Raw genomic sequence first — 25,264 nt, 5'->3', positions numbered from 1 at the left:
TTGTTTCCTTAACATTATTTACCCTCTTTCCCTCTATGCCACCTTCTAGGACCAAATCATCACAGATCAAAGTCCAGGAAACATACTCCTTTTTAAAAAAAGGAACAAAAGTCTAAAAGAATTATTAATAATGAGATATAACATGGGAAGAGAAAAAAAATCAGATGGGGAGAAATTCCATTACTTGTGCTAATGGGGATTGTTCTCCAACATTTCTGACCAAAAAAAAAAAAAAAAAGAAAAAAACCCCAAACCCCACCCCCCCAACAAATTCATATTCAAGCAACCAGCCCAGCAAGCTGCTCAGGCCCAGCACAGACACAGGTATCGTCTCTCAGAAGCATCTGGAAGAGGCAGAGTCAGTGCAAGAGAACAATCTGAAGCAAACCAGAGTCCAGATCACTCAAAACTAAACCCTGGCTTCTTCTTGCTTTCTCCCCACTTGGTTCTCTCACTCTCCTTTCCTCTCCTGCTAAAAGGTAACTAGTGAGCTTCTTCTAGATAAGGGATTTTGGATTATATCTTTAAAAGGACACAATATCTAAACTATGTCATAAACCAACAACAGTAATAACATACAAGTTACATGTAAGTACAGGACGGCGCTGTCAGACCCCAGACTGTTGTCCACCTGCACGGTCACTCGGAAAATGCCCACATTGTGATAGACGTGTTTGATCCCATCTTCCATGGAGCTGAGGTTGACATAAGACACTGCGATGCCATCCCCGAAGTCCACTTGGATGAATGTCCTCTGGACGTCACCCTGAAAGACAACATCAGAGGAAGGGGAGTCGGAGGTGCTTGTCTGCAGCTCCTCCAGGGGTTGGGGCTTGTCTGAGCCCCGGGCTCAAAAGGCAGCCCGGTTCCCTCCGATAGATGGGAGCATCTGTCTGTGTGACAGGATCCCTGTGACATTCCTTGGCAGACAGGAGTTTACTAAGATGGATGCTCTCCAAATCTGAAGGGCACCAACTCCCCAAAGTTTCAAGATTTGGAAAATTAAGTGTTTGATTATCAGCTCCAATTTGATATTCAGTTTCTCTGAAGGCTTTGTTTACAGTCTGATCATCCACATGAATAAATGACTTACATACACAGTTTAAAAAATTCAGCCTCCCTGATATAATCAAGGACCACTTTCCATGTGTTCTGGACCCCCAAATCCCCTTCTTTATATCTGGTTCCCTAACTGTGTTGGAGGAAAGACAGGAGACACCTTGCCTTACACATGATATGACATTGGACTCAGCCCTATTATTGTTTAAGATGATGGTTATTTTGTTTACATTTCAGCATTTTGTACTATCAAAATGATCTCATTTTATTCTTCACAGAATCTCAGTCTAGAGAAAAGTGGGCAATGTTTGTTCATTTTACAGATGAGGAAGCTGAAGTGAAGAAAGTTTTAACCATTTGCTCAGGGTTACCACAGCTAGTTCGCAGCAGTCTTGGGATTTGAACCCATCGCTCTGGACTTGGGTTTCATCATTATAGGTGGGAAAAGCATTGACAGCTCCTCCCACCTCTAATCCTGTTGTCCCATTAACCGGCTGGATGACTTCATGCAAGTCATTTGGTCTCCTTTGGTCTCAGTTACCTAATCTGTGAAATGGGCATATGAATATCTTACCATCTTAACTCAAAGGTTGTTATAGAAGACATGTGAGTAATCAGTAATCTATAAAATTTGATACCAAAATGAATGACTGTAAAAACAATGCAGCTGTAAAAGACTTGCTATATCCCTTTTAAAGCTTGACTGGAATCATATGATTCTAAATTTCCCACTAGTGGGCTTCCCTGGTGGCACAGTGGTTGGGAGTCCGCCTGCCGATGCAGGGGACACGGGTTCGTGCCCTGGTCCGGGAAGATCCCACATGCCACGGAGCGGCTGGGCCCATGAGCCATGGCCGCAGAGCCTGTGCGTCTGGAGCCTGTGCTCCGCCACGGGAGAGGCCACAACAGTGAGAGGCCCGCGTATCGCAAAATAAATAAATAAATAAATTTCCCACTAGTAAGCAGGAGAAGATAAAGTCTGCTTTATAAAATCCCAAACCTGTAAAAAAAGATATATATATAGCCTGTGGAATTAGTTGAGATTCTTAAGGAATAAAGTTTCTTAGAAAAACTGACAAAACCCATCATCCCTCACAGACAGCCCATCCTTTAACAAGTTTTTTTGCTTGTTTTGTTAGCTTTTCCCATTTTGGGGGTGGGAAAGAAAACAAAAAACCTTTGAAATAGAAATGTATTTTCAATTAAGTAAGGTTCATATGGTACCATATTTTTTGAAAAGGGCAAGTTTAAAATGCTGACATTTAAAAGATTAATTCATAGGGACAGGAAAAGCAATTCAAATCTTATGAATCTATGTGACCTACTCTTCTGATCTGTGTCCAGCCAAGCATTGTGTGAAGGGGTACACAGCAGCTAACCTTCAGTAAGGACTTGGGCAAAAATTCTCCCCTAGGGTGGGCAAAAGAAACTCCATTCAAAATTATGAAACAAATATCCACAAGCCCAGACATTGCACAATTACTTGAATTCCCTTTACTAATAAATATAAATGTCAGCCATTCTTGCTGACTTGTCCTTCATTTGGACAACCAAATTGGACTGATCAATTTCTCATTCTGTTTTTGGTCAGTTTCCTCCCACGTTTTCTGTATTTTCAACAGAGTTGCTGCCAGCGAATCCTGGGTTTGGGCATGGAGGAAGAACCCACCTTAAAATCTACTCACGTTATTTGGGACAAGTGTCTCAGGGAAATACCAGGAGTAGCTAGGCTTACCCAGGTTATCTATGGAATGAAACAAGCAACACAGTTTCTGAGAAAGACGTTGAGAGACAGACAGAGAGGGAAAGAGAGGTATAGGGTTCTTTGTGGAGACAGAGTGGACATCAGGTAGGGTCACCATTTGCAAGAAGAAAGAAGGGAGATTAGCCTCTCAGCTGATTCTACTTCGGCCTCCACAGAGAGAGAGCAGCTACCCTTGTGACTGGGGAAAGTACAGCTTTGGCTGCCACTGCTTGAGTCTACCTTGCCTTGCTCTTCCTGTCTGGTATTCACCACTCTCCTTGTGTGGCCCTGGGCTTAGACCTCTTGTCAGTTCCTTGAAACTCCTCCCAAGTTCTGTCTGGATGTCCACTGTCTGTTGGCCTGACAGCATTCTTAATTCTCCACCATGGACAATGTTCTCTGTGTACATCGCAGGTGAAAGGAGGGAGCCTCATGGCATTTGGACTAGTGCATCGGCAGGGCTGCCAATACAGTGGAGGAGCCAGGCTTTTAGAATATTAGGTCAGGTACAGGGATGGAGATATAGATATACAGATATATGTATATTAGGTTTACCACACATCTGAGAGCCCCAGTGGGTAAAGACATGGAATCCCCCAATCAGATGTGAGATCCCCAAGGTCTCCTGATGTGGGTGCAGGCCTCTGGGCTTGGTGCTCTTCACAGGAGAAGAAGGCATCCAGGGGCCAAGTCTGACCGCTGAAGGCGGCAGATTCACCCCTGCTTGTTGCAGCTTTGCCCACTCAAGTGGAACACACTGCATCTCGTGCCTTTGCCGTCAGGGGCTCTCAGGTGCTTGAAAAACCTAACACAGTTGTAGCTGCATCACTTTGGGGCTCACCTATCATCAACCTCTGACTTCCTTGGGCTGCAATTACCATCTCAGGCAGGGATACCAACTGTTTTACAGAATAAGAAACAGGAGAAAGGGAAGAATTCCTAAGTCCTAGGTCACCGTTTGATTAGGTATGCCTGCCCCGCTTTAATGGGGTCATTCTTTCTTTCTTCTGGTCATTCATTAATTCGACCAATGACAGATATTTATGAGGTGTCTATCTTATGTCAGGTACTAAATGGAGAAAATGCTGTTAAGTAAATTATAACCAACCAAACAAAACAGATGTGGTCTGGGCTTTCTTGAGCGAAAAAACTACTGGTGAGACAGATGGACTTTAATAATCACAAAAATAAATAAAAAGCTATTCTAGGGGATGATGTCAGAGGTCCATGGCATTGCAAGCTTGTACAGCAGGGAGAAGTAGAGAGCTGAAAATCTAACCCAATTGAGAACTTCAAGAAAGTCTTCAAGGGGCTTCCCTGGTGGCGCAGTGGTTAAGAATCCACCTGCCAATGCAGGGGACACGGACGGGTTCAAGCCCTAGTCCGGGAAGACCCCACATGCGATGGAGTAACTAAGCCCGTGCACCACAACTGCTGTGGCCGTGAGCCACAAGTACTGAGCCAATGCACCTAGAGACCATGCTCTGCAACAAGAGAAGCCACCACAGTGAGAAGCCCATGCACTGCAATGAAGAGTAGCTCGCCACAACTAGAGAAAGCCTGCACGCAGCAATGAAGACCCAACACAGCCAAAAATAAATAAATAAAATAAATAAATAAATAGAAAGAAAGAAAGTCTTCAGGAAGAAGTGATATCTGAGCTGAGAAGGGCTGAAGGAAAGAAATTAACCAAATAAAGGACATGAGCGAGAGAGATGGAGGTGAGGAGTTCAGGCAATGGGGACAACAGGAACCAGGTGTGCAAGGGCCCTGTGGCAGAAGGGGGTGATACTGTTAAAGGAAGCTAACGATACAGGCACAGTAGGAACATGTGAAATTAGACTGGAGGGGAGACGATGACATTTTAGGATTTGGCGGCCAAGTTTCTGACTTTGATCTTTCTCCTAAGAGTGATGGGAAGACATCAGTGTTTGAAGCAGGGTGTGGGGGAAGATGGCATGATAATATTTTTAATTCAAAAAGATCATTCTGGCTACAATATGGAGGATGCACTGGAAGGAGGCCCAAGTATTCTGGGAAGCCAATTAGGCGATAGTTCAGGGTAGATGATAGGTAGATTGATATATGAGTTGCAACAGGAAATTACATTCACCTTCTTGCTAAATTAATTCCCATAGTTTATTGGTTTTGAAATCAATGAATATCAGCCTTTGATATCAAAATCTCTTATAGAAATTAAAAGAAAAAAAAAGCTGATGTCCAGTTATCATCCAAGACCCACCTCCTGGTTCGGGACCTCTGGGGAGGATGCTTCGTCCTGCTGTGGCCTGAAAAAGGTCCACAGCTGATGCTGGGCTGCACCAAAGGTTGAGGCCCACTGGTTCAGACTGTTGAACATTAGGTTTTCTTGTGACTGAACTCATCTAAAGATGAATACAGTACAACACAAGCTGATGCCATTCTTATTCCACCTTGGCACAATGGTGAAAGTTTTCCCAGGTTGTTTTAGGATTCTAAGGGCTAAGGATGTATTAATAGAGCCAGGAATGGAAGAACTAAACTCACTGTTAGCAGCTGGTGCACAATCACAAAAGTTCCACGACACACTCGGTCAAGGTCAGTTATCTAGAAAAATGAGTTGCTGGATGATATGAAGGTAGTCTGTATACAGGGCTGAGATGTACCCTTAAGGCCTGCATCTTCAGTACCTAACAGAGTGCTTGCAGATGATTCTTTTCTGTTCAATACACTTTGAGATTTTAAAAAAGAAAAAATAAATTTTGAATACTGTACATGTCTACCATGCTTGTTCATTAAAGTGCTTTCTTATATATGATCTCATTTGGCTGTTAGGACCTTTGGGAGACACCAAGGGAAGATGTTATTTCTATTTGCTATACCAGGAGAACTGGAGCACAAACAGGTTAAACAAGATGCCAAAAGTCCCATAGCTGGTGAGAGGCTTAAAAACAGGTCTAAGATGATTTGTGGTTTAGCTTTATCCTTGCAGCTCAGTCCTTGTTGAGTTCCTTTCATTGGAATTTACTTGCAATGCCTTTTAGAGTGAGAGAAAGGTGATAACAAAGGCAAGACTCACTTTCTTTTCTTGTTTAGACTCTATTCCTGGCTTTGACCGTTTCCCCCTCTGACAACATTTTTGCTTATAAGTGGAAAGATGGGTTGTTGTGAACTCCATACACTACCCTAATGTCTTCCCCCTGGTGAAGCAGTTTCATGTTCAAGCCATAAATAAGTTAGAGAATATGGGGAATGATAGGCATTCATAATCAGTAATCAGTAAAATCTTGTGTATCAAGAGGTACTTCAATCTAATAACAAGTCATTCCCGAAATACATCCTACGCTGGGAAATATCTAGACTGTCACATAAAATTATTTAGACCTAATGCCATTTAGCCGCATGCCCTAATATAGACACAGAACTGAGAGTACTAGCTCAAAAGAAGTGCCCAAGAAAGGCACAAAAGCCACGTGAAATCTACACAGGGATTCTCCAAGGGCAGCACTGGCTTCTGTAATAGAAAAACAAATATATCAAATGGCCACAATGAAGCCAAGATTAACCTGAGAAATGAAAGGTGTGTGAACCTATCAGGTCCTGTAACAGGGCTTCAGAGAAAAATGGGAAAACAAATGCTACAGTAACTCAACACTGACAGCCTCAGTCCAGAAATGAGACTCCAAGACCCACCTGAAGGCATTAGGGACCCACTGCAGATAGAAACTGGACTCGTTTGTCAGAGGCTGGTCCTTGCAAAGCTCGAGGGTGGGCCTGGCTCAGGTTTTACTGAAATTCAGTCCTGGAAGGTGCCTTACAGTTTATGCAGCAAAAACTACATTGAAGTGAAACACCTATAGTATAACCTAGTTTTAAATGAATAAAATAACACAAGTACTGTGAGTCTGTATGTGTTTGCATGAGCATAAGTGTGCTGGTTAAAACAACCCAGCCTGTTAACACTGATTACCCCAGGGGTGAAGTGAAGTGAGGGCACAGGGAGATCAGCAGGGTTACAAGAGAAGAGTAAAGGAGGAGCAATAAAGATTTCACCAAATTTAAAAGAATCGGTGGAGTAAGGGATAACATAAGAAACATCACAAAACACAATACCTTATCCCTACTGTTACTATAAACATTTAAATATTAAGTATATAGGAAATAACCAGGAGGTAACACAGACATTGGTTAGATTGATCATGAGATACAGCCAACTTTGGTCTTGGATTTCTATTGTTATTTTAATGTTTTTTGACCACAGTATTTGAACAAAGATATCACTAGGGGCATTAAATGACAGAAACAAAAATCAGACATTTCAGTCTTTCTTCTTATGGCTAAAGGTACTTGGGCAGGATGGGGAGTGTGAAATAAAAATAATCCACATTTTGGGAAGGTAAATTGGTGCAGCCACTATGGAAAACAGTATAGAGGTTCCTCAACAAACTAAAAATAGAGCTGCCATATGATCCAGCAATCCTACTCCTAGGCATATATCTGGACAAAGCTATAATTCAAAAAGATACATGCACCCCTATGTTCAGAGCAGCACTATTCATAATAGCCAAGACATGGAAACAACTTAAATGTCATCGACAGAGGAATGGATAAAGAAGATGTGGTACATATATACAATGGAATACTACTCAGCCATAAAAAAGAATGAAATAATACCATTTGCAGCCACATGGATGGACATAGAGATTATCATACTAAGTGAAGTAAGTCAGAAAGAGAAAGACAAATACCATATATCAGTTATATGTAGAATCTAAAATATGACACAGATGAACTTATCTATGAAACAGAAACAGACTCACAGACATAGAGAACAGACTTGTGGTTGCCAAGGGGGTGGGGGCTGGGGGAGTTTGGGAATAGCAGATGCAAGCTATTATATTGAATGGATAAACAATAAGGTCCTACTGTATAGTACAGGGAACTATATTTAACATCCTGTGATAAACCATAATAGAAAAGAATATGAAAAAGAATGTATATACATGTATAACTGAATCATTTTGCTGTACATCAGAAATTAACATAACAGTGTAAATCAACTATACTTCAATAAAATAAATTAGAAAAACAAAAAATAATCCAACTTTGCCTTGCATATCCTATTCCAGGGTATGCGACTCAGGTTAGCAGACTTAGACTGGCAAGGCTTTTTATAGCTGAGTCTCAAGAAGAAACAGAAAAGGAGATAACTATGGTATAATGTTGCTCTGGCCTCCAAAGAAGAGATTTTGTCAGCAGGTGGAAAGGAGTTCATGGAAAGAAGCGCTATCCCCCTTGTGCTTATTCAATAAGAGCGACCTCTGGCATGTGGCTTATCACATGAATTGTGCTAAGATTGTTCTAGAACATCCCCTGATGGTCACTAAGGGAAAAGAGAGAGAACATTTCTCAAAAGTTTTCTGTCCCAGAAATAATAACAGCATTTCTCTCTATAGTTTCTCATTGAATCTTTTTTTTTTAATTTTTTAAATATTTTTGTTATATATAGCATTTTATTTTTATATATTTTTAACATCTTTATTGGAGTATAATTGCTTTACAATGGTGTGTTAGTTTCTGCTTTATAACAAAGTGAATCAGCTATACATATACATATATCCCCATATATCCTCCCTCTTGCGTCTCCCTCCCACCCTCCCTATCCCACCCCTCTAGGTGGTCACAAAGTACCAATCTGATCTCCCTGTGTTATGTGACTGCTTCGGACTAGATATTTTACATTTGGTAGTGTATATATGTCCATGCCACTCTCTCACTTCGTCCCAGCTTACCCTTCCCCCTCCCGTGTCCTCAAGTCCATTCTCTACATCTGTGTCTTTATTCCTGTCATGCCCCTAGGTTCTTTTTTTTTTTTTTTTTTTTTAGAATCCATATATATGTGTTAGCATACGGTATTTGTTTTCCTCTTTCTGACTTACTTCACTCTGTATGACAATCTCTAAGTCCATCCACCTCACTACAAATAATACAATTTTGTTTCTTCTTATGGCTGAGTAATATTTTATTGTATATATGTGCCACATCTTCTTTATCCATTCATCTGTAGATGGACACTTAGGTTGCTTCCATGTCCTGGCTATTGTAAATAGAGCTGCAGTGAACACTGTGGTACATGTCTCTTTTTGAATTATGGTTTTCTCAGGGTATATGCCCAGCAGTGGGATTGCTGGGTCATATGGTAGTTCTATTTTTAGTTTTATAAGGAATCTCCATACTGTTCTCCCTAGTGGCTGTATCAATTTACATTCCCACCAACAGTGCAAGAGGGTTCCCTTTTCTCCACACCCTCTCCAGCATTTATTGTTTCTAGATTTTTTGATGATGGCCATTCTGACTAGTGTGAGGTGATACCTCATTGTAGTTTTTCATTTCTCTAATGATTAGTGATGTTGAGCATCCTTTCATGTGTTTGTTGGGAATCTGTGTATCTTCTTTGGAGAAATGACTACTTAGGTCTTCTGCCCATTTTTGGATTGGGTTGTTTGTTTTTTTGATATTGAGCTGCATGAGTTGCTTACATATTTTGGAGATTAATCCTTTGTCAGTTGCTTCATTTGCAAATATTTTCTCCCATTGTGAGGGCTGTCTTTTCTTCTTGTTTATGGTTTCCTTTGCTGTGCAAAAGCTTTTAAGTTACATTAGGTCCCATTTTTTTTTTTTAATTTCCATTTCTCAAGAGGTGGGTCAAAAAGGATCTTGCTGTGATTTATGTCACAGACTGTCCTGCCTATGTTTTCCTCTAAGAGTTTTACAGTGCCTGGCCTTACATTTAGGTCTTTAATCCATTTTGAGTTTATTTTTGTGTATGGTGTTAGGGAGTGCTCTAATTTCATAGTTTTACATGTAGCTGTCTAGTTTTCCCAGCACCACTTATTGAAGAGGCTGCCTTTTCTCCATTGTATATTCTTGCCTCATTTATCAAAGATAAGGTGACCATATGTGTGTGGGTTTATCTCTGAGCTTTCTATCCTGTTCCACTGATCTATATTTCTATTTTTGTGCCAGTACCATACTGTCTTGATTACTGTAGCTTTGTAGTATAGTCTGAAGTCAGGGAACCTGATTCCTCCAGCTCTGTTTTTCTTTCTCAAGATTGCTTTGGCTATTTGGGGTCTTTTGTCTTTCCATACAAATTGTAAAATCTTTTGTTCTAGTTCTGTGAAAAATGCCATTGGTAGTTTGATAGGGATTGCATTGAATCTGTAGATTGCTTTGGGTAGTAGAGTCATTTTCACAATGTTGATTCTTCGAATCCAAGAACATGGTATCTCTCTCTATCTGTTTGTATCATCTTTAATTTCTTTCATCAGTGTCATAGTTTTCTGCATACAGGTCTTTTGTCTCCTTAGGTAGGCTTATTCCTAGGTATTTTATTCTTTTTGTTGCAATGGTAAATGGGGGTGTTTCCTTAATTTCTCTTTCAGATTTTTCATCATTAATGCATAGGGATGCAAGAGATTTCTGTGCATTCATTTTGTATCCTGCTATTTTACCAAATTCATTGATTAGCTCTAGTAGTTTTCTGGTAACATCTTTAGGATTCTGTATGTATGGTATCATGTCACCTTCTGCAAACAGTGACAGCTTTACTTCTTCTTTTCTGATTTGGATTCCTTTTATTTCTTTTTCTTCTCTGACTGCTGTGGCTAAAACTTCCAAAACTTCCAATAATAGTGGTGACTGTGGAAAACCTTGTCTTGTTTCTGATCTTAGAGGAAATGGTTTCAGTTTTTCATGATTGAGAATGATGTTGGCTGTGGGTTTGTCATATATGGCCTTTATTATGTTGAGGTAAGTTCCCTGTATGCCTACTTTCTAGAGGGTTTTTATCATAAATGGGTGTTGAATTTTGTCAAAAGCTTTTTCTGCATCTATTGAGATGATCATATGTTTTTTCTCCTTCAGTTTGTTGATATGGTGTATCACATTGATTGATTTGCGTATACTGAAGAATCCTTGCACTCCTGGGATAAATCCCACTTGATCATGGTGTATGATCCTTTTAATGCACTGTTGGGTTCTGTTTGCTAGTGTTCTGTTGAGGATTTTTGCATCTATGTTCATCACTGATATTGGTCTGTAGTTTTCTTTCTTTGTGAAATCTTTGTCTGGTTTTGGTATCAGGGTGATGGTGGCCTCATAGAATGAGTTTGGGAGTGTTCCTCCCTCTGCTATATTTTGGAAGAGTTTGAGAAGGACAGGTGTTAGCTCTTCTCTAAAAGTTGGATAGAATTCACCTGTGAAGCCATCTGGTTCTGGGCTTTTGTTTGTTGGAAGATTTTTAATCACAGTTTCAATTTCAGTGCTTGTGATTGGTCTGTTTATATTTGCTATTTCTTCCTGGTTCAGTCTCAGAAGGTTGTGCTTTACCTAGAATTCATCCATTTCTTCCAGGTTGTCCATTTTATTGGCATAGAGTTGCTTGTAGTAATCTCTCATGATCCTTTGAATTTCTGCAGTGTCAGTTGTTACTTCCCCTTTTTCACTTCTAATTCTATTGCCTTGAGTCTTCTCCCTTTTTTTCTTGATGAGTCTGGCTAATGGTTTATCTATCTTGTTTATCTTCTCAAAGAACCCGCTTTTAGTTTTACTGATCTTTGCTAATGTTTCTTTCATTTCTTTTTCATTTATTTCTGATCTGATCTTTATGATTTCTTTCCTTCTGCTAACTTTGGGTTTTTTTTTTGTTCTTCTTTCTCTAATTGCTTTAGGTGTAAGGTTAGGTTGTTTATTAGAGATGTTTCTTGTTTCTTGAGGTAGGATTGTACTGCTACAAACTTCCCTCTTAGAACTGCTTTTGCTGCATCCCATAGGTTTTGGGTCATTGTGTTTTCATTGTCATTTGTTTCTAGGTATTTTTGATTTTCTCTTTGATTTCTTCAGTGATCTCTTGGTCATTTAGTAGTGTATTGTTTAGCCTCCATGCGTTTGTATTTTTTTATAGATTTTTTCCTCTAACTGATATCTAGTCTCATAGCACTGTGGTCGGAAAAGATACTTGATGCAATTTCAATTTTCTTAAATTTACCAAGGCTTGAGTTGTGACCCGAGATATGATCTATCCTGGAGAATGTTCCATGAGCACTTGAGATGAAAGTGTATTCTATTGTTTTTGGATGGAATGTCCTATAAATATCAATTAAGTCCATCTTGTTTAATGTATCATTTAAAGCTTGTGTTTCCTTATTTATTTTCATTTTGGATGATCTGTCCATTGGTGAAAGTGGGGTGTTAAAGTCTCCTACTATGATTGTTTCACTGTCAATTTCCCCTTTTATGGTTTCTAGCAGTTGCCTTATGTATTGAGGTACTCCTATGTTGGATGCATAAATATTTACAATTGTTAAATCTTCCTCTTGGATTGTTCCCTTGATCATTCTCTAGTGTCCTTCTTTGTCTCTCGTAATAGTGTTTATTTTAAAGTCTATTTTGTCTCACATGAGAATTGCTACTGCAGCTTTTTTTGATTTCCATTTCCATAGAGTATCTTTTCCATCCCCTCACTTTCAGTCTGTATGTGTCCCTAGGCCTGAAATGGGTCTGCTGTAAACAGCATACATACAGGTTTTGTTTTTGTACACATTCAGCCAGTCTATGCCTTTTGGTTGCAGCATTTAATCCATTTACATTTAAGGTAGTTATTGATATGTATGTTCCTATTACCATTTTCTTAATTGTTTTGGGTTTCTTATTGTAGGTCTTCTCCTTCTCTTGTGTTTCCTTCCTAGGAAATTCCTTCAGCATATTTTGTAAAGTTGGTTTGTTGGTGCTGAATTCTCTTAGCTTTTCCTTGTCTGTAAAGGTTTTAGTTACTCCATTGAATCTGAGAGATCCTTGCTGGGTAGAGTAATCTTGTTTGTAGGTTTTTCCCTTTCATCACTTTCAATATATCCTGCCACTCCGTTCTGGCTTGCAGAGTGTCTGCTGAATGATCAGCTGTTAACTTTATGGGGATTCCCTTGTGTGTTATTTGTTGTTTTTCCCTTGCTGTTTTTAATATTTTTTCTTTGTATTTAATTTTTTCTAGTTTGATCAATATGTGTCTTGGTGTTTCTCCTTGGATTTATTCTGTATGGGACTCTCTGTGCTTCCTGGACTTGATTGACTATTTCCTGTCCCATACTAGGGAAGTTTGCAACTGTAATGCCTTCAACTATTTTCTCATTCCCTTTCTTTTTCTCTTCTTCTTCCGGGACCCCTATAATTCGAATGTTGGTGCATTTAATGTTGTCCCAGAGGTCTCTGAGACTGTTCTCTGTTCTTTTCATTCTTTTCCCTTTATTCTGCTCTGTGGTAGTTATTTGCACAATTTTATCTTCCAGGTCACTTATCCATTCTTCTGCTTCAGTTATTCTGCTATTGATTCCTTCTAGACAATTTTTAATTTCATTTATTGTGTTGTTCATCACTGTTTGTTTGCTCTTTATTTCTTCTAGGTCTTTTTTAAACGTTTCTTGTATTTTCTCCATTCCATTTCCAAGCCTTTGGATCATCTTTACTATCATTACTCTGAATTCGTTTTCAGGTAGGCTGCCTATTTCCTCTTCATTTGTTTGGTCTGGTGGGTTTTTACCTTGCTCCTTCATCTGCTGTGTGTTTCTCTGTCTTCTCATTTTGCTTAACTTACTGTGTTTGGGGTCTCCTTTTCTCAGGCTGCAGGTTTGTAGTTCCTGTTGTTTTTGGTGTCTGTCCCCAGTGGCTAAGGTTGGTTCAGTGGGTTGTGTAGGCTTCCTGGTGGAGGGGACTAGTGCCTGTGTTCTGGTGGATGAGGTTGGATCTTGTCTTTCTGGTGGGCAGTACCGCATCTGCTGGTGTGTTTTGGGTTGTCTGTGAACTTAGTATGATTTTAGACAGCCTCTCTGCTAATGGATGGGGTTGTGTTCCTGTCTTGCTAGTTGTTTGGCATAGGGTGTCCAGCACTGTGTCTTGCTGGTCATTAAGTGGACCTGGGTCTTAGTGTTGAGATATAGATCTCTGGGAGAGCTTTCACTGTTTGATATTATGTGGAGCCAGGAGGTCTCTGGTGGACTAATGTCCTGACCTTGGCTCTCCCACCTCAGAGGCACAGACCTGACACCTGGTGTCAGCACCAAGACCCTGTCAGTCACACGGCCAGGTATATGGGGAGTTTCTTGCCTTTTGGGAAGTCTGAGGTCTTCTGCCAGCTTTCAGTATGTGTTCTGTAGGAGTTGTTCCACATGTAGATGTATTTCTGATGTATTTGTGGGGAGGAAGGTGATCTCCATGTCTTATTCCTCCACCATCTTAAAGGTCTCTCCCTCATTGAATCTTCATCCCTAAAAGACTCAGACCTAAAAGACTGTTAAAATTTGCCTAGAGTCACAAGATTAGTTTGAACCAAGCTCTTCTTAACTCCACGTTCCACTACTACTTCTTGTTCAGAAGACACTCAAAGTATTCCATGTGCTCATTCCCAGATGGATGCTGAAGAATGGATTGACTGATATGTAAAACCAGAGAGCGTTTGGTAAGCCTCAGTAACTAAACCCATTAAAGGAACTCCAGCACAGATCAAATTCTTCATTAAATAGTGATGTGAGAGGAGCCCGGTGTAATACTCCACACTCTAGAAAACACCATGGAAACTACAAAGCGCGTTTGTGAAGACCTCTGATGATGTTAGTGTTTGACAAAGAGTGAGATGGCTGTAAACAGGAATCCACTGCTGACACTGTTGGAACTGCCATTTTATAGTGGTCAACCGAGTCCTTGTAGCACAGGACAACACCAGTCTATGATAAAAGGCAGTTGCACATGCCCCATGTTCTGCTCCTAGCTCTTGATCCTCTCTGGCATCCCTTCCGAGAGGTACTATTATTGCTGAATGCTGAGGCTGCCACACCAGATCAGCTGGGAGAGAGTGTTTCATGGCTGTCTGGTTTGAAGCATTCCCTATGTGCTTCTATTCAGTTTCAAAACTGAGCTCTGGACATAATCCCAAGATATCTAGATATCAGCACAATTGCAAAATATAGACTCAACCTCCTCCCCTTGCCTATTCGGAGATGCTTTTCAATAGCACATGCATCTCTCCAGATATGCAGACCTCGGGCTTCTCTGGGAGCAAAGGCAACAGTAAACTTGGATGCTTTGACCTGAAGGGAGAACATTCACCACAGTAAGGAGGGTAGTCCATGGGGTTTTATGATTTCACCAGAAAACTCAGGTCTGACAAGGCCAGTGATGCCAGGGAGACCAGGCTATGGACCTACCAAATAATTTTATTGGATGCGTATTTTGCCTTCACTCTGATGAAACACAGATGGCTTGACCCCTCTTTGAGGACTATGATCCTTGGAACTTGCCTAACTAAATATCCAAATACTTCTGGATCTAATGCTCAGACCAAGAATTTCCTATTAGAACAACACAAAATGGTTTAATCCTTCACTTACAAATAAGCTGTAGCACCATGTGTTGAAATGAACAGCAAATTTCCAAATTTCATTTTTATGTCTTCTGTACTTGTCTGGCTTAGAATGGAACAGAACACCATAAGTCAGGAGGAACACTTGGCTTGTGTAAGTAGACAAATGACCATAAGCAAAGGCCTCCTTACTCCATCTAGACATTGTGGTACAGAGAGGTCAGAACCTTGATCCACTGTGCTTTCAAAACCCTTTTTAGGTGGTAAAAGGCATTGCTATACTGTTACCGCTTCATGGTGGCTTCAGGAATCACCCCAGCAGCCTTTGGCAGGAAAACTATGGGGCTGCCCAATGACGTAAATTGTATAAATGTTTTTGAATGACTTAAAAAAAATCACTCTAAAAGTAAACATTCAGGTATGTCATAAGAACAAGTTACATTTTGAAAGAAAGAGTAGTAGGAAGATTCCTTTAGGAATAAACCTACAATGAGTTTCTCCTACTAGTAAAATATGTAATAGAAATATGTTGACCTTATTAGAAGAAAGAAGAACAAAGAAAGAAAAGCCATGATGAATTCTTCGAGAAAACTGTAGAACATGCATAAAATTTGGAAGAAGAAAATTCAAATTGCTCATAATCGTACCACCCAGAGATCACATTGCTACACTGGTGAATACCATATTAACCAATGATAATGTGCATGCACGTGCACACGTGTGCACACACATACACACACAATAACAATGGCAATACTGAAATTATTACACTGTTTTATGCTCTGCTGTCAACATTTTAAATAGCTTTCAGAATTTTTATACCTAGCATCACTTGGTGGACTTAATTAAGTCATGAGATCCTGTCTATGAAATGGACATTTGATTTCTTGCCCTGGATGTCACTTCATCACTTTTCCAAGTTATTAAGTTGTTATGAGATGTAAGTGACTTTACAGAGATCTATAGAAATCCATATCTCTATATGTGGAAGAGGTGCCCTAAAGAAGGCAGGTGGTGACCTGAGAGTTAGAAGACCTGGTTGAATGTCCCTTGAAATGCATTTTACAATTGGACCTCAATTTCTTTAGCTATAAAGATGGGCAGATGGTGATGATCCTAGTTGTCATTTCTAGGCCAGGTAAGCTGTCGTTCTCATAATTCTATTATTCTTGTAATTGGCATTATTGGACATCCACACATATTCCAACATTCCTCCAGGCTGCTGAAATAATCTCCACTCTTTGGCAAAGATGCCGAACTTATCCAAGTGCTGTTGTCACGTGATGGAGACTTCCCATTGCACGTGAAGGGTGGGTTACACAGTGGAATGAGCTGGTAAGACAGAGAGCCATGGAATAATGAATGGCAAAGTGCAAAGCCAGAAGCCTGAGGAAATTACACACTTGGGCAAGAACTGTGTGGTTTGGTGAAGCCCTGATTCAAGGGGTGGTGGACACCAGTGTTGGAGGGCCTGAAGCAGACAGGGTGAAAGATTGAAAATCCAAACTGAAGACTATTTCATGACTCCTGCCCTTGGGATATTCACTGTACTGGATCTCTCAGTAATGAGCCAAGTATTTCTCTTTGCTTGTCAAGGCAGACTGGAGTTCTTTGCAAACATCTATTCTCTGAAACCCTAAAGAATAGAAATACACCAACACATGTGGACCAGTATTGAGGAGAGAGAAAAGTGGAGCCTTAGAGAGAGCTGCTAACCTGAATACAACCTGAACTTCAGGCATCAGCCCTCTTAAAGACAACCTATACTGCCTGCCTCATTTCCTTCTTTCCTTTTTAATCCGGAGCAACAAGGGGGAAGAAATGAAGGGCTCAATTACCTTGCTAGATTCAAAGAGAATAAAGCCGAACAGAGTAAGTAATTATATATGCATGAGAAAGGCTCTTAAATCTCCATGGCTCACTGAAATCAGCTCCCATTCCTTTGTGTGGAAGAAGAAAACAGCTGAACCTTCTGAGTTGGATCTGGGCTGGAAAGTGACACCTGTCTGGACTTAACACTTCCTGCTAACTCTTTATCCCAACTGTTTCTGCAGATGAAAAAGTAGATCAGATTCCTTTATCAATTCAACAGATAAATGTCTCGCAGACACAAAAAAATTATCAAAAGTCAACTTCTCTATCATCTGATGGCTGGCAGCATCCTGCAGTATTTATGAAGTGCTATTACACTGTGGTTACTTTTATGTGGCCATAAGTCTTTCAATGTATGTGAAATTACAGCTCATTGAAATCCATTTAATGAGGGCACAGCCTTCACGTTTCAGAGTTAAATCTCACAGAAGAAGTTATAATCATGAATTTTCCTTATTAAGTTCCAGTCTTTGTATGTAAATGGAAGTATTAAAACAATGACATACAGATCAAAGTTTTTAATTTTAGTCCCTTGCCTCAGATTTAATTTAAAAGTCTTAAATTATGCAGCAAATTGCATCTCTTTATTCTTACAGCTATTTAAAACAGATTTAATTATTTCCCATAACATGCAGACACTACTTCTGCGTAGCAGTCCTCTCAAATGAATGCCTTCTAAATCAGTTTTGTTGAGTTCTTAAGACTGATTAGGCCCTTTGCCATCCATCCTGTGCCTTCAGGTTCTCGCATTGGATTTCTCTAGAAAGCCGAGTTATCACATTGAAAGTCTACAGCCTCACTAGGTGCTCATTAGTGGCCCAGAGGACATCCATCTTAAGCAAGTCTTCAGACAGAGATGCTACCTCTCATTGCTGGGGTCTCACTGCAAAACACCATCGATTGGCTTCCTAAAATTCAGGTGTCGTAAAATGTAAAATGTTCGGCTTCTTAAACACAACTTCATGGATTCCTCCTCTCCCTTCTTGGTTGGTTCCTGGATCAATGTTCTTTGTCCTTAAGAAAACAGTGATGCATAAATTCATAGTGTGAGTGTAAGTGTGTGTGTGCATGTGTGTGTGTTCTTGGATCTTCCATAATGAGTGAGTCTGGGTTGGAAGCAAGACTGGCTCCTTTGCCTTGTTGCTTCTAATGAAGATTCTTTTATTATTGTAAATTTGGAGAGAATCCTCAAAGCAGCAGGGATGGGGTCCCTGACACGGGAGCTTTTCATCAACTTCAACAGAATTATGCGTTTCTCTGAATAACCAAGCTGTAGGATTTTTTTTTTTTTTTTTTTTTTTTTTTTTTTTTTGCGGTATGCGGGCCTCTCACTGTTGTGGCCTCCCCTGTTGCGGAGCACAGGCTCCGGACGCACAGGCTCCGGACGCGCAGGCTCAGCGGCCATGGCTCACGGGCCCAGCCGCTCCGCGGCATATGGGATCCTCCCAGACCGGGGCACGAACCCGTATCCCCTGCATCGGCAGGCGGACTCTCAACCACTTGCGCCACCAGGGAGGCCCAAGCTGTAGGATTTTGAAGGACTTGTGTTATGATGTCATTGTGTCACATAGATGTGGGGGTGGGCTCACATGCTATTTACAAAAAGGGATTCCATTTCCTGCATTTGTCAAATCTGCAAAATTTTGGCTCACGCACATCCTATCGTACATGGAGTTACAAGTTGGCATCAGTGTACTTAGCCTTTGATTATCTTCAGTCAATAAGAAGTTCTCTTCTTTGCTCTGGTTTTAGCAAGGTTTTCATTGATATTCTTATGTTAGAATTAGGACATGCACTAGAACAGAATAAAGGAAGTGACTTGGATTTCAGATGAAGACTTTAACATGTTTGGGATGTTATTCAAATTTTAAGAGCCTTTTTCCTCTTAAGTTTAGACTTTATCTCTACACTCCTTGGGGAAGCCTATCCAAATCCACACACATTTATTGAGTTCCTATCAATATTGTAGGCATGGTAAGCAGAGATGCTAGAGCTGCAACCAGGCAGGATATGATTCCTATCTTAATAATATTGATCATTTATTGGGAGATGCCAAAAAGAGATGACTGTTATTATAGATTAGTAATATAGATATAGATATCTATAATATTCTAACATAGATCATTATTATAATTTAATTAAGTAAATTAATTTTCTTTTTGTTTTGAATGAATACAAAATATTTAGTATTTTCCATTTTGTGTGTTTAGATTTTTACTTGAAACTTGATACAGCAGAGGTCCTAGTTAACCCAAAACATGCAGTTCACAAGCTGAAATATGTCTACTCATAAATGAAAAGTACATGACATAAAATTGGAACTCAGTAAAATATTTGTTGCAGAACATATAAACACATATCTAACTAGTTGGTGGAACGGTTCAGTCCTCAGGTCTCTAATGCTTTAGTTGATATGCATAGGAGATGGAGCCTACACGGAAGGGTTTGTATGTAAGTAACTGGGGACAAAGAAAGGTGGGGGGGTTGCATCAGTCCCCAGCCCAACCTAGCCTTGCAGACAGAAGACAAGTCTAGAGGAGAAACTTGAACGAGGAATAAACCATGAGACACAGGAGCATGATCTTTGGTGCCCAAATGATAAAATATTACACTGGCTTGGAGAGTCTTCTGCCCACATCTCATTAATCACACTACGGTGTCATATCAAAATGTAGCAGGGACCTCTTGGTTCCTTTGGTACCTGGAGGACTTGCTGCTTTAGGGGCATCAGAAGCATGGCATTAATATCCCTATTGTTATAAAGAATTGGCACTAGGTATGGGGGTAAATCAGATACTCTATTCATAAAGTAAATTTAGGAGCAACAAATTCAAATGAGAAGTGAACTCAGAAATTTTGAGGAGGACGTAGAGAAACCACGTATTACCAGTGGCACATGTCAGGAGTTTTTGTTTGTGTGGGGTTTAAATTTAATTTAGTAATATTATAACCTAATTCATACCTAAGACTCAGGAGAAGTTTGGTATACATGGATGTTAAAGTCCTTGAGTACTGCATTCATATCCTACGTTTTCCAACATTCTTTAGAGTGGATCAAACAGCACTAGATACATTGTAGCCATTCAATAAATTGCAAAGAGGAGGATTTGGCCGCTCTCTTTGCTGAAACGGTTTTCAACAAGCTGATCTCAAACCAAGAATATTCTCAGAAAATCCAGGAGGAAACTCTTGATTTACATGTTGACGAGTGTCTAAGAATACAGCAGCAGCCACAGCGCCGACTGGCTTGGGCGTAGGTAATTTTGCCTGTTCTTTCTACCCCTTGATCTTTGTTACTCCTGCCAAGCGTCTCTAGAGAGCCTTAGGAAATACATGAAGTTCTTTGCCAGAAAATGGTTGTTTCCGCCACAGAGAAGCAGTAGAAAGGCAGGAGAACACAGATCCTGGATTTGACTCCTGGCTCCATTACTTAGTAGCTGTGTGATCTTAGGTGAGTTACTCTGCCTTTCTGTGCTTCGGCTGTGCCATCTATAAAGTGATAATGATAATATCAGTACTTACTCGCATAGGGCTGCGGTGGGATCTAAATGAGACAATGCATGAAACACTCACAAACTGGACCTTAGTTAGTGCTCAATCAGTGTAGGACACCTGAATCATTATCGTGTCAAGTTTCAGTGCTCCTCAGCTTCTCTGAGACACTCTGTTGTCCTGTATTCTGCATTGTTTATCACACACCTCAGCCATGCCTACGTATATAATCCAGAGATTAATAGAGAAACTGAGGTGGTTTCTGTAAGGTGAGCTTGTGACTCATTAGCACAGGATCTCACAATCAAATGTGAGGTCTCCAGGGCCTCTTGACATGGGGACAGTCCTTAGGGCTTGGGCTTTGTACTAGGAGGCAAGAGCATCAAGGGACCAATTCTGACATGTGCAGGCAGCAGACTCATCCCTGCTGCTGTAGTTTTGCCCATTCAAGTGAAATGAGCTCACTCATTATTTTTTCCCCCTTTTTGTGCCCAGAAGGCATGAATTTACACATCTTAGAACCAGATTCCCCAATCTGTTCCCACATCACCCAGCCAAGTTTGAGATGCCTGATAATCTTGGTTACATGGAAAGCAACACTGAACAGATGAGAGCCTGGCCTCTGTCCCTGGAGGGTGTACAGAGGTTGGAGCTGACCAGGCCTGATTTCTTGTTTCAGATCTTGCTCTACTGTATCCTTCAAAATGAAATAAAAATCTATATTCTGAATCCTGCTCCAGCATTGACATCTGCTGCTTCAAAAGATGATGTCCTGAGTATCATAATGAGGTTCCTTATGTCTCTGGGAAAGGGACCTTCACCTTCATCATAGGATATAGGATTGGCCTGGAAAATGAATCCCTCCCTAACAGTTTTCTTTTTCCTTATTGTTTAGTGACCTAAATACTAAGTGTTTTATTTGAATTTCTAAAGTGATTTTTAAGTAAGCTTTTTGTTGAATATAGTACATATAAAAATATTCCATTTTATATGTGTACTGGCATTTATTTCTTCATGCTGATGTTGATCAATATCAGTAATTATATCTTTATTTTCTATAACTTCCATTTGCTTACTGCCTCCTATTGATGACTGCTGTGGGGTTAAATTTTATATCTTATCCCATATTCATAAACATATTAATCATATCTCAGGCAACTGTTCTTTCCTCTGTTGCTTCTTTCCTGTTCTTGGTCCTGTTTCTTGATATATCTGTAATTATTTAAACACCCCAAATTTTACACGCAAAAAACAAGGAAGGCCTCTGATGTATGTTATTTTCCTAAAGAGGATTTGTTATAGCTTCTGACAGACATTTAAAATGGGGGGAAAATCACTCTAACCCTTCAAAGACTGAAATAATGTCAGTTGTGATTTCAGGGTGTAGAGGGTCTGGTCTAATTCTGTTTCATCCTTACTCCTAGCATAGAGCTTTCCAGGAGTCTCCAGAACCTAGTCTTCTATCGTTCACCAGGGCTTTCCTCTTGATAGTCCCTAACCTCAAATTTTTTATCTCCCCCAAATGTAATACTTCTAAAACCTATGTTTGACTTCACATCCTCTTAACTGACTAGTTTCTATTTTGTCTGTATCCCTCAGATATTGTCAAATAACTCAAGGGAACAAAAGACACAGAATATTATATGACTTCTCTATGCTTCCCTTCTCTCTGTGTTTTGACATCATCAGTCCCAGCTGACTTGGTAACGCTGAAGTCCAACCTCTATCTTCCCAGGCTTGTAAGTCCACCAACAGATGTTTAGTCAACACTTTCCATCTCACCTTCTACTGGGGATCTGAAAATCTGACCTCTTATACAGTATGATGTATGAATTGGCAAGGTTCTTGAGGGGAAATACAGCATAAAATGTTAGACTCATCACAGTGAATTTCCCATCTCTCAAGAAAAGAACTGTAGCTTCTCAAATCCTTTCTCCTTCTGTGTGTTATGTCTGCCTCTCTCTTTCCCACTCTCTCTCTTACTCTTGCTCTAAATAATACATATATATCTGGTTTGCAGCAAGCTAGTCTGTCACAGCCTCAGGCAGAAGTCCCTATAGATTTATTTCTGTGAAATGCAAGAACTCCAATTGGTCTAAATTGGCCCATTTCTTTCTAGTTCCAACTGAAGAACTTTGGGGAACATTAGTATTTAGAAAACTGAGTATGGTTAATAGTCACTTATTAGGAGATAGTAGAAAAGAGTATTAGATTAGAGTAGTGGTTTTCTAAGTGGTCCTTGAACTAAAAGCAACAGCATCATCAGAGCCAGGATTGCAAACTCATTTAGTTCACAGTTTTTTCTACAGGAATTAAAATACTAAGTATTTTGAGTAAACCTGACAATGTAATCCTAACTGCTTCATCTTTTCCCCTTCAAGTCACACTCTAGGACCTCTCAGACTGGTCTATCCCTCTTGATGTTGCCCTTGTTTCCTTCTTCTTTTTTTTTTTTTTTCTTGAAGCATGATGCATAACCTACCACCTTGTTAGAAATGCATACTCCTGGGTCCTACCTCAACCTACTGCATCAGAATCTTTGGCGATGGAGTCCAGGAAATTGTTTTAACATGCCCACCAGGTGATTCCTATGCATATTAAAGCAGAGAGCCACTGGGCTATCAGAAGAGGATGGGGTAAGTCAATATTGTATATCTTCATCCTGGTGTCATTATGAACTTTTAAAATCTCATTGTACTCACAAGGCCTAGTAAAGTGTTGGCCATATTTTAGGTACTTAGAAAACACGGTTGAAGGTAGCATACCTGAGTTAATAATTGAGATAATTTTATGAAAGTGTTTATCCTTTAGAGATCATCTTCCTCATTTAAAAGATGACAAACAGGGCCTCCCTGGTGGCGCAAGTGGTTGAGAGTCCGCCTGCCGATGCAGGGGATACGGGTTCGTGCCCCGGTCTGGGAGGATCCCATATGCCGCGGAGCGGCTGGGCCCGTGAGCCATGGCCGCTGAGCCTGCGCGTCCGGAGCCTGCGCGTCCGGAGCCTGTGCTCCGCGACGGGGGAGGCCACAACAGTGAGAGGCCCGCATACCGCAAAAAAAATAAAAATAAAAAAATAAAAAAAAATAAAAATAAAAGATGACAAACACACCCGTGTACATTCTAAAATACATAAATGTCATCTTATCCTACCATCTAAATACTCATAAATTTCAGACAATCATAATTTGGCAAATAATAATTGATGCTTATAATAATATCCCTGAGGTGCTATTAAAAAATAAACCTATTAATTGTCAAAGAAATTATACTCAATTATGTTTAGATTGGCCTTGATGCTATATTTATGACCAGCATGTTGCCTTTAGAAAGAAAAGCCAAGACTTCAGGTTAAGAGAAGAAGACAGCATTAGCAGCTTTTCGGTTAGTTCAGTATGTATGTGTGTTAAGTCATTCTAGGAATACCATTGATGTATTCTGAGAAAACATTTTGCTAAAAGTGCCAACAAGGCAAGGTTAAATCCAAAGAAAATCTCTAGCAAGTGAGAGATTCAGTAAGAGAGAAGAACAACTTACAATGAAATAAAAAATAATTGAAAAAATGTGTCAGAGAAAGTGAAATGATAACAAAAACATAAACCAAGGAACTAAAAGTAGAATAAAAATTTTAAACAAAATTAAAAAAAAATATATATATATATATACATATATATGTAAACCAAGACAAAAAGACATGTAAAGGGAGCCATGACTCCTTAGGAAAAATCACTGGCTCTAGAAGGTAGAGGAGAGATGGGCCTCGGTCCTACCTCTTCCAGCTGCACCACGAGAGTAACATTGTGCCCTTGTTCCGCTGTCAGCTTTCCATCAGCGGTGACGATCCGGAGCCCCCGCGGGGCCTTCCCTGGGCACTTCTGTGGTTTGGCCGTGTACTGTTCTCTCACCCCATCAGTGCAGTTATTGGAAACCACCTTTCTATACCTAAATGGAAAAAAAGAAGGTCAAATTGTAATCCAGCTCATGATAATTTGGATCACTCCCAACATTTTTTATAAATTTTTATTTATTTATTTATTTATTTTTGGCTGTGTTGGGTCTTTGTTTCTGTGCAAGGGCTTTCTCTAGTTGCGGCAAGCAGGGGCCACTCTTCATTGCGGTGCACGGGCCTCTCACTGTCGTGGCCTCTCTTGTTGTGGAGCACAGGTTCCAGACGCGCAGGCTCAGCACTTGTGGCTCATGGACCCAGGTGCTCCACGGCATGTGGGATCTTCCCAGACCAGGGCTTGAACCCGTGTCCTCTGCATTGGCAGGCAGATTCTCAACCATTGCACCATCAGGGAAGCCCCACTCCCAACTTTTGAAGCTGAACCTTCTGCTTAGCCTTGAGGGCTATCAGTAACTACCTTTCCGGTTGCTCTGAAGATTACAGTTTATTCATAGAAAGTACCCAAGAGAGAGCCAAATCATCATACGAACACACTAGACCTATTATTAACATTTTAATTTACTGCTTTTATTTATTTAGTTAATTGATGAATCAAATCAATTCACTTTGGAGCTGTGGGAAATGCATAGCAGCAGTAGAAGACAAGGTCCTTCCTTGCCCTCAATAAATTTATAATCTAGCTGAAAAGATACACATGGATAATCTAGGAGATACTTCAAAGGCTATATAATTAAGGGTTAGAATGAGTAATAGATATTGCAAAGGAATGTGTAGTTCGGAGAAAGAATAGATTCTTATGCATTAT

The 25,264-nt window shown here is 40.1% G+C and overlaps 1 protein-coding gene across 7 annotated transcripts in view; it reads right to left on the bottom strand.

Annotated features, from left to right (window-relative positions):
* The window catches only part of SORCS1 (sortilin related VPS10 domain containing receptor 1), a 572,111-nt gene that overhangs the window by 55,870 nt on the left and 490,977 nt on the right, over positions 1-25,264 (bottom strand). For 6 of the 7 annotated variants that reach the window (XM_060099829.1, XM_060099837.1, XM_060099849.1 and 3 more), the window contains exons 18-19: positions 24,323-24,494; positions 580-766 (exon numbers count right to left, since the gene is read on the bottom strand). In XM_060099829.1, coding sequence (XP_059955812.1) covers positions 580-766; positions 24,323-24,494 — 359 coding nt within the window. The remainder of the gene's footprint in view (positions 1-579; positions 767-24,322; positions 24,495-25,264) is intronic. The other variant, XM_060099842.1, reaches the window with a different exon arrangement.

This window comes from Mesoplodon densirostris, chromosome 1, assembly GCF_025265405.1.
Source record: "Mesoplodon densirostris isolate mMesDen1 chromosome 1, mMesDen1 primary haplotype, whole genome shotgun sequence".
Lineage (NCBI taxonomy): Eukaryota > Metazoa > Chordata > Mammalia > Artiodactyla > Ziphiidae > Mesoplodon > Mesoplodon densirostris.
Note: the sequence above shows the minus strand (reverse complement) of the source record. Positions and strands in the feature narration are given on the sequence as shown.